This window comes from Necator americanus, chromosome IV, assembly GCF_031761385.1.
Source record: "Necator americanus strain Aroian chromosome IV, whole genome shotgun sequence".
Classification (NCBI taxonomy): Eukaryota; Metazoa; Nematoda; class Chromadorea; order Rhabditida; family Ancylostomatidae; genus Necator; species Necator americanus.
The window spans coordinates 25,021,094-25,031,530 of NC_087374.1; the positions used below are offsets into that span (position 1 = coordinate 25,021,094).

A 10,437-nucleotide genomic window follows, 5' to 3' on the forward strand; every position below is an offset into this window, starting at 1 on the left:
TACTTTTCTTTCATTACTGGATTTTATAAAGTCATTTAGTATTAGTATTTCCAAGTTGCTTTCCTATTCCTGAAAGTTTAAACCAGCAGTTAGCTACGATTTTTGCTCATACGGATTTGGTTTTGTGCGCTGTTTTCTGCTGTCCGCAATAGCCAACCTATTTTTAGAAGATATCGATCTTGAAAAGGTTGCGAATTCTGCGAGATCTCGGCAATAGAGGAAAAAATAAAATAAAAACAGGAAATAACGAAAGTTGTAGTTAGGTGGTGATTAGTTGCTGATTTTCCAACACTTTTAAAGTGTCTCCGAACAAATTGCAGAAACAAATGGGTGAACGTGTGAGGAAATCTAAACAATGCAGAGGAATTTCTCAGTTTCCATTTGTTAACACTGCTGTGCGCGCATATTTTCGCGTACTTATGATGTATAGCAGGCGATCAGAAAAACACGGTGTCCTGCGGAAGACACATTCAGCGAGCTTCGGTACGGCGCGATCAAATCCTGCACTGTTGAACTCGACATTTTGAAACCGACCTTATGCGAAATTCTCCATAAAGGTTGAAGTGTTCGGCGTTAATTGATCTGCTTGGGATGCGTCAACGCGTTCACTTCAACTTAGAATCGTTTGAGGCTTACGAACACTTGTCCGGTCTGGTATAGCCGAAGAACAGTCGATGTATAAGATCAGCGCTTTTACTGTCCTAGACAAGTTTGGTACCAATTTAATGATCCTGGTTTAATTTAGTGAGGCTAGGTTGGGACCAGGGCGCATTCGAACTTACGATCGATCGTGCAGTCACAGTAAAACCTCTTACAAACTGCGCTACATCACCACATAAGAAAACAGGAAAAAAAATCCACGTGATTAGGTCCCAACACAGCATTGTATCTGAGTGATGTATTATTTTCTCCAGATGTTCTTGTCTGCTCCTCTAACGCTGCCGGCTCTGACGAAGGCGAAGGCGCCGAAACGTCAGCCAGAACAAAGATCGATAACAATTTTGGTTTTAGCTCAAGAAAAATGGTACATCATCGGCGTGATGTTTTTGAACACTGCACAGATCTAAAGCAATTAGAACACAGAACATGACACAGGATAAAGTGCACGGCGTTGATCAATACCTGTGAGGGTGCGCCTGCGCGTTCGATTTCAATTTAGAACCGTTTGAGTTTTATGTACGCATGTACAGCCTTACAATGGTTTGCGGGACGAGCCGGTATTCTGAGTCGGTGTTTTTATCCTTCTAGACGAATTTAGTACCAAGTTTGGTACCATCTACCCCTAAGTGATGAAAGAGCAGGTGTAGCGTGGTGTAGGTGTTGCGACTGTACAGTTGGTAAGAGTGTTCGATATGTTGACAATATCAACAGTAGGGAATTCCTGGATCACGAGAAGTGTTGAGGATTTGTCGAGAAGCAGGATATCCTCAGTCGGGGGACAGGTCTCGCAGACTGTGAGCGAAAGCATTGTATGTGGTAATGAATCTACAAGGCTAATGAGATAAGAATTAGTGCATCTGGTGTGCATTATCTGTTTTACTTTACCTGTCTATGTCTTTTCTTTCAAAAATTGTGAATAGGACAGTATTGAATCGAAGTACGATAGGTGTAAAATCCCCTATCTGCGAGAAACTCGTTTTGCCATAATTAAAAAAAGAACTACTCTCAGTGAATAACGGCAGTTGTCTTTTTTTCTAATCACCCAAAACATTTTTGTTCCTGTTTTCCATCTTTCATTTTCCATGTTTTAACCCAATAATCCTTGGCTTCCGTGGTAGAAAAATGGAAGTTTAGCTTTTATTTTATACTATGCAAGTTCCTCATGTTAGGAATTTACTTCCTTTTTACGTAACTTCCCTTATTTTTTCCCTATATGATGAACACATCCTATGAATTACCATCTACTATTTTAACTCGTAACTTTCGATTTCCTTCCCTGTGTTGCTCCTCATTTACATGATTTACTTCAAGCTTCAATGGTAGCTGTAACATGCCCCTTTCAAACTGTGAGAGGAGGCGCGGCAAAGCTCAACACTGGGTTCTATATACCGCTTGTTGGTCTGGGGACCTATAAGATCACAGGAGATCAGGTGAATAAGCTTCCATCGACTTGCTTAAACTCAACATTCGGGAAAATTTTCTTTTTATCTATCCACTAGAGGTGTATCGTTCAGAACGTGCTTTGCAGGTACCGCAGCAAAAACGTTAAGCATTTCCCTCGAATATAGAGGATTGATGGATCGGACGCAGCGGATTAAAGGCACTATACCACAAGTCTGACGTGGTCAGGGTTTCCGCAGGAAAAGATAGAGATGGGATTGTAGATTGCGGTATCCGAGGTGCCTTCTCCCACTTCTCCCTAATTGTCATAAAAAACGGCGTGGGAACCGCTTTATTTCCTACTAGGTTACGTTATAACGCTTCTTTATGTTTACGTTCCGGTCCTTTTAGCACTCTATCCACTGGTTTTTTGTGGATGCGGTGCGTACACAAGGACGGTCCACTGCAACTGAAATCGTCGTAAAAAATGACGTCTTTCACGCCGCTTTTTCGACGATTAGAGAGAGATGAGCGGAACTACCCCTGATTCCGCAATCTACAACCTCATCTCTAGCCTTTCCTTTCACCACGTCAGAATCGTGGTATGCTGTCTTTAATCAATTCGCCCGACGAGGCAACAACTTTTTACACCGGTCGGATTGACTTACCCAAACCGCGTAAAGTGAGTTGCAGATGAAATTACGTGATGAAGCATACTCGTTGCAGTTCTGATAGTAATGAGATCTGCTTTATGACGCTTCATCCATCAATACTGTGGGTGTAAATAGTCGCCTCGTTGGGTAATTCGATATCTCAGATGTGCCAAAGCTCCTGATACCTTGTTTTTTCTCATTCCTTGTAGGAGATGTTTCGTATTTTCACTCAAACACTAGCAAATTTCGTCCCGATTTCTATCCATTCCAAGTGAACCCAGCACCGAAAATTTCTGCAAACACTCCCTTTAAGGGGACATTTTGGATGTTTCTGAACATTTCTGCAGGTAAAACCAGCAGTGGACGCAGCCTTGTCCTGTGGCTATCGAATGTTCGACACTGCGAAATACTATGTGAACGAGCCAGAGTTGGGAACTGCATTGGAGGTATGCATTTGAGTAATGAAGCAGTTAAATGGTAGAGATTCTCTAAAGACCCACACCAGTCCACTTCTGCTATTTCAACTTTAAGGAAAGCGAAGGGGTCTCTGGAAGCAAATGTAGAGTTTGGGCTGTAGATTACAAGCCCGAGCATGGTCGGCCCATTTTCAACTGATCGTCCTGAAAAATGACGTGGAAAATGGCGTTTGTCCCTACGAGGCACGTCAGAACGCGCCGCGTCTGCGTGCGAACCGTCGGCAATCAATGAGGTTTCTCCAGCAGCCTATTCAAATAAAACCAATGGATAGGCTGGTGAAGGAAGCGGACCGTGTACAAGGCTGGCGCATTTTAACGTACCTTGTTGGTGCAAACATGGTTTCGCTTGCCGTTTTAGAGGACGACCAGGAGAAACTGAGGAACGCTCGTTCTCATAATCTACACCTCGAACTCCATATCTGCTCAAAGAGACCCAACATCGTCAGTTTTGTGATCTTTGCCTTCGTGCCTTTAATCTTCCTGTCCTGAGCGAAACTGTTTCTAGCAGCACTTTTATTAGATAGAGCGTGCTGAAATTGATGAAATTTACCTGGATTCCTGACCCTGACACTCTCAGGTTTCTTTCTACTTTTCAAGAAAAGAGATAACTCATAGAAATATATAGCTAAACTAGAAATACGAACATAATGTGCATTTTTACATTACGGAACATTTTTTACTTCTGCAAAAGAAAGGAATATAATAAAAATTTAACTTGAAGTATCTGACTTTTTGAAGTTCTGATTAGTTGCGATGATGCGATAACAAAGGATGGTCGCAAGGAAAAAAGATTTTGTGTGTTTCTACTTTTTCGATTAATTTTATTTTCACTTCCTACACAAACAGATTTTGACGTACACTACTAACATACTATTATTTCTATCATATGAAACGTAAATAATCAACCATTAGAAGAAATTTTGAAAATGTCATGATTATACTATAGGAAAGATTTCGGTATTGGCTAACGTGCAGATTACAAATTCACCTCTACTAGAAACATTTTGACGCGATTTTTCTTCTAATTCTTGTTTCTATATTACGGTCAATAAAGTTTCTTAAAGCTGGGAAGAAATTTTTGAGTTTGTGAGCAACAAAATCTCAGTCCACCTTTCTTGCAGTCCTTCTAGTTCCACAAGTAAACCGAAACAATCATCTACCGTAACAAACGTCGCTAGCAAACAGAGTTTTTACCGTGCTAACTGCAGGAACTCCTCCCAAAATATAACCTCAAACGGTCGGATATTTTCCTCACCACCAAATTCTTCCCTGACTCGAATGATCCTGCTGCTGCAGCGAGGAAACTCGTAATGGAATCACTGGAAAGGTTGAAAACGGAGTACGTTCAACCAATGGTTGCATACAAGATATCTTTTTGAAGTGACCGAGTACTACATATTCAGCTACATTGATATGGTGCTCATTCACTATCCAAAGGCTTCTGAGGTCGATGAAAAAGATGAGCGAAATCCGCTCCATCGTAAGTTAACCTACTTGGAGCTGGAGAAACTCAAAGGTATGAATTGACACTGTAGAAATATGAAGTTCTCCACATCTTAGATAAAAATTAATCCATTATTTTAAGATGAGGGTATGATTCGTTCGGTTGGAGTGTCGAATTTTGAATCACGTCATATTGAGGAAATCAAAAACTACGGCAAGGTAATTCTACTAGAACTGGCCAACCTACGATGATTGTTTGTATGTGCTGAAGTAGATCACTGCATTTTTCGGAAAGAAAACAATAGATTTACAGGAGCAAATAATGAATTAAAAAGGAAGATTTCTGAAGTTACCGTGAGACATTTCGTTTCCTTTCTGTTTGAATTCCTTATTAAGTATATTTACTATTGCGATTTTTCACCCATTCTCGTCTCCCGAGCAGTCCACAAACTTTTCTTCGTATCATAACGTATCAGAACAGCTGAAAACTAAGCAAAATTTGGTAAGGTGAGATTCTGAACGTTCACTGTTGTCACAGTTACGTTATAACGGTACTAAAGCTGACTTTGGTTTCAAGTAGGATGGCATATTTGAAATCCACTTCCGGTGAAATCAGAAAGTTGCAGCCTAGTCTTTTTTTCCGATTTTTTTTCAAATGCATGTTATAATTTGGTGTTGAAAATTGATCACCGCTATGACCCTCATACGAAATATCTGACCTTTTGACGAAGCGTTTCTGTTTTGGACGCCCTTCTCGAGCACAGAAGAATTTTTGTTTGACCACCATGGATCCTGTAAACAATTTGGTAGCCTCGGATTTTTAGTTAATATCGCTATTAGAATATTTCACCTTCTTTGTCTCTAGTTCCCAGTCCTAATTGTTCATAAGAAATGTTTACTCCTTGCGGAACCCGTTTCACTTTTCAGATGATGCCTTGTGCCAATCAAGTTGAGTATCATCCACATTTTACTCGAGACGAATTGAAGGAGTACTGTGAGAAGGAAGGAATATTTTTCCAAGTTCGTCTGAATAGGTTATACAATAACTGGCTCTGCAGAATTTCACGGGATTATGGAGTCACTTTTTTCACAACTTCTTCACAAGTTCACTTCATATTTCAAGATTCTCCGAACGGATTTTTGTAGAGCAGGTTGCTTGCAAATCAGATTTATGAGTACTGGTGTTTACTGCCCTCAATAGCGATCCCAATGTTTTCTGTAGTTGCATTGACCGCACCCCTAATCATGATTTTTTTCGGTGAAATCCTACTAATAGTTAGGTTTAAAGGCAGCATATCACGAAATTGACATAGTACGGAAGCAGTAGGGTTCAGGTCGCAAATTATGGTTACTAGTTACATTGTGTTGTTAGTTATTAGTTAGTCATTAGTTATTACTTATGGTGACCCTAGGCGTGATCCATTTGGTACTCGTTTACTATATCTCTCTTAATTTATGATCCCCAATGTATTCACGAAAACAAAATTTTCGGGAGGAATTTTTCCGATTTTCGGGAAATTTTCGGGAAGAATTATAATAGGGAATTAGGAGGCATACTTTTAGCAGAACTTCACCTTTGGCTTATGATCTTAATTTTCTTACTCTTCGAGACGAAATTGTTAGTTTGATATTATTCTTTGGCGAAAACTAAATATAATAATGCATAGCTACTTATCGTAGAAATTACGTGCAGTTTTCGCATCATTTCTTGCTTTTATCGATAATCGATATCGATGTCGCGTTTTCTTTGTGTACATCACCCCTTACCTTATGGAATTCTTATACAGAGATCACTAATATTGACGTCAGTATGATTGTAGGCTATCCTCAGAAATTCCAGTGTTATCTGTAACCTTGCCCATTTGTACGCCGTCATTGCACGCCTGCCCCCCTAAGTGCAGGTCAAGCTTTAAAAAGAGATTTGAAGAGAAATTTCTGCCCGAAAGTTACCACGCTACGCATCATTTTTCGGTTTTCGATCAGCGCAGTCGTTAGTCTTTTGATAGAGGCGTAGGAACGCGATAACACGATGCGTTCTGTGGCCGCACTCTTTCGAGTCCTTCTACCAAAGTAAAGAGTTCGATCATTCTCTACCCATGGAGTGTGAGACTTTTTGAGTAGGTTGTCGATTGATCCATACATAGCACAACGATTCTGTTGTGATCATTTGTTCCTGAAGGAAGTTACAATGTAATTTTAAATTTGGAAGTTAACACGCTCTTTAGTAGTCCTATTGTTGTTTGTTTGTTCTTTCCTACTGTTTTTTTTTCTAAAATTCAAATGAGGACTTCCCATATCGTGGAAATGAAAAAGCTTCAACGTACTAAGCGAGCTCTGTGAGGAAGGTTTGGCAAGATTTGAAAGGGTAAGTCTTGCTCAGGTGTTTTTTTTTTCTATTGCTATTGAAGTCATGACTGGAGACCGCTTGAATGGCTTAGAAGACATACATACGGTACGATTCTTCCACGAAACGAAGCAACGGCAGAGCTGTTGAAAAGTCTTCGATCTCATTGAACTAATTTTGCGAGGTAGTACATTAAAAGGATTGGTACTTGAATAGAAAATCTTTGGAAGCTTATGATGCCAGCTATAAGGAAATTCTCAGTTATTAGGAAGAAGAGCTCAAGGAATTAAAGAAAACATTGGATTCGCTAGTGACAGCTGTAAACAGCAGTATCAAAGATCATAAATTTTATGCATGAAAAGCCTGCTTAACAGGAATATGTTTCAATCTCGCAATATACTAACATTTTGAATAGAGCTATTAATTTCTCACTAATCCTGTAAGATTGTGCAAATCCTAGCGCAAGTACCGTAGTTGATACCCTTGCCGAATACTGTCTGTCCAATCAGAGGATGAGTTCTTATTCAAGATTTCCATGCTTGCAGGCTTTCTCTTCGCTTGCTCGTCAACAACCAGAACTAATCGAGGATCCAGTCGTTGTAGCTCTAGCGAAGAAACACAACACTTCGGTGCCAGTAAGTGTTTGGAAGGTCGCTGAATCTAAATGTGTAAGCCTTAAATAGTGTATCATTTCAGTTGGTGCTACTGTCTTGGGCCCTTAGCCAGGGTGTCGGAATAGTTCCTAAGTCGTCAACACCTCAACGAATTATTGATAATTTAGACGTAAGTGTCGCCTTTGCTGGATCGAAAAGTTTGAAATCTCTTCAAAGTCATTGGGTTTTTATAATTTAACCGAAGTTTAACTCTTTTGAATGAGTGACATCTGAAAGCCTGTTGGTGGTCATTGCACTTATCAAATTGCTTCGTAGCCTTAACCTCTTCGTTTGTCTGCAACATCCCATTCAGTGCTACCAGCTTTTTTCAATTGTTTACTGTCAATTTTTCTTATGCATAAGGCTCCAGAATTTGTGCAGGGCAAAACATTATGTTCCCACAAAATGTTTTGGTCGTGATGATGGGGCACCACCCTCTCCACTACGACTCACTCCCCTTTCCGACTTGCTTTTTCTCCTCCTCCAACATTCCCGCGACAGTTCTGGGTTGCTGCCAATTCAGCGTATTGGAATTTCGCGTATTTCGAAGACTATCCGAGAAACAATAGGCAAATGTGAAATTCGGTAGCTGACAGTAGCGAATAAACACCAAGTAGTAGAAGAATCAAATTTGCTGACATATTCTTGAAATATGGGCTGGTGTTGCGCAATCCGTTAAAGGTCCCTTCTAGCCACGCGGTCGAGGGTTCGAAACCGCCCTAGTGCAAACCAACCCTTTCATCCCTCCGGGGTCGATAAATTGAAACCAGACTTGTCTAGGAGGATAAAATCACTGACTTGATCACCGGCTGGCCCCCGCAAGTTATTGTATAGGCCAGATACACGTTCGTAAACCTCAACGATTATGAATTCCAGTAAAACGCATTGGCGCATCCCAAGTGGACTGATACGCCAGTGACTTTATCTTTCTTACTTTTACAAAATATTGACATTTTTATTTTATCCTATTCTTTTTCTAAAATCCATGAAATATTTTGAGATATTGATTAAAGCTCATAATAGTAAAAACCAAAAAATCAACGTTCTGTTCCTACAATATAACAATGAGACGACGCAGGTTTGACACCATGTCGAGTCAAATTTTTGCAAAAGAGTTAAAAACTTGAAACTACTTCTAAAAATGAAGAATTCAATTGTATTTTTGAATTCAGTTGTAGTTTTCAGCAGTTTAAAACTGAATTTATTGGAATTCAATGAATAAAAAACGACAGATTCTGTGCACATTGTTAGGTCTGGGAGATCGCAAATAACTCTGTGAAAAGGAGGCTAAAAGAAATATTTTTTAAAGTAGTTTTTCAGACAAGAAGCTTTTCCCTTAAAAAAGGTCAGATTTCTGTTTTTTTTTGACCTCCTAGTCTTTTTGAAATTTCGATGGGACAAATTGGGATTTTTCCCATCAAAGATTTGGAAAAACTGCGAGGGCTTGGAAAACGAGTGACGCAGCATCTGATAGAGGAAATCTTCGGCTACAATATATTGGAAGAAGATTTGTTTCGCACTAAGTTGCTCTGAGTTCTCTAATAACGAAGTTATATCGATCTTCCAGACCTAATAATGTGCACAGAATCTGACTTTTTTTCCCATTAAACTCTATTTAATCTACTTTTAAACTGCTGAGAACTACGTATAATTGAATCCTTCATTTTTTAGAGGTAGTTTCAAGTTTCTATCTCTTTTGCAAAAATTTGACTCAGCGGGGAATCGAACCTGGGTCGTCCCACTGTTACATTGTCAACTCCTCGTACATTTTCAAAACAAAATGTTGGGGCTTTCATACTGTCCTACTTCTGAAAATAAATATAATATTTTGTTCTTATGTGATCATTTGATATTATTTATTGTTTTGTATTTTTGTTATTTATTGTTTATTGTATTTTTTAATTTTTTAATGTATGCAATTACCTACTACAACGTAATATTTTGTCTTGGTTTTCATATTATCCTTCATTCACTACTGCACAGCACAAAGGCAAAATTTTTTTCCTCATCGCCTCATCGATTATTATATTACCGATCGGAGGGTGTAGAGGTAGGGTATCATTCCCTGTTTCAGCTGACTAGCTTGTTAGGTCGAAACAATACGTTCGGTGGTAACCGCATCCTGCTTTTTCTTGTCTCCTTCGAATTGAAGTGCGTTTTCTGGTGAGAATATGTTTGATTCCTCACCTCCAGGAAAGCAAATAAAGCACTTCAACTTTTTCGGTCACGGCTTCCACCTTTTGATATCCTGATCTCAGACACTTCTTGTATTCCACAGTTCTCCTTTGTTAGCAACAGATAAATTGGTTGAAAAGCCTCCCCACCACATTTTTATCTCAACATTCAAGGAATTGTGAAAAATTATACCTACTTACTTTCGGTTTTTACCACAGTGTTCATCTTTTTTTATTCATCGTAAGCGTCGTTTCAATCAGTTTACGAAGCTATGCTAACATATAAGATTAAGTTAAATTTTTAAGAGAAGTGAAGATACTGATTTTAGGTAGCGGATATGAGGTTGGACGACGACGAGATAGAGTCCTTGCATAAGCTGAATCGCGATCAGCACTATATTCGATGCTACGGGTGGCGTGTGACATAATTTTGTTTCACATCATTTCGCCAATGTTGTGATTAATAATATGCAATAAATTCTACTTATATATAGATGTTACTTCACTGTTAATAATTCTGTTCAATAGCGACACTCCAGTTACGTCTTTCATTTCGTTTTGCAACAGTTATTACGTACAATTTTAGGAACGAATTTTGTCATGGATTGGCTTTCTTTGAGTTGCAAAACTCATCTTTTGATGAACCATGCAATG

General features: G+C 39.2%; 1 protein-coding gene across 1 annotated transcript; it reads left to right on the plus strand.

Annotated features, from left to right (window-relative positions):
* Nucleotides 1-1,976: 1,976 nt before the first annotated feature.
* Nucleotides 1,977-10,211, plus strand: RB195_002613 (uncharacterized protein; the record flags this gene model as incomplete). The annotated part of the gene is made up of 9 exons (XM_064199955.1): nucleotides 1,977-2,090; nucleotides 3,041-3,139; nucleotides 4,378-4,508; nucleotides 4,573-4,685; nucleotides 4,755-4,831; nucleotides 5,540-5,632; nucleotides 7,502-7,591; nucleotides 7,653-7,739; nucleotides 10,113-10,211. The coding sequence occupies 9 exons, from the start codon at nucleotides 1,977-1,979 to the stop codon at nucleotides 10,209-10,211; spliced, it is 903 nt and encodes a 300-aa protein (XP_064055836.1).
* Between the last annotated feature and the right edge of the window lie 226 nt (nucleotides 10,212-10,437).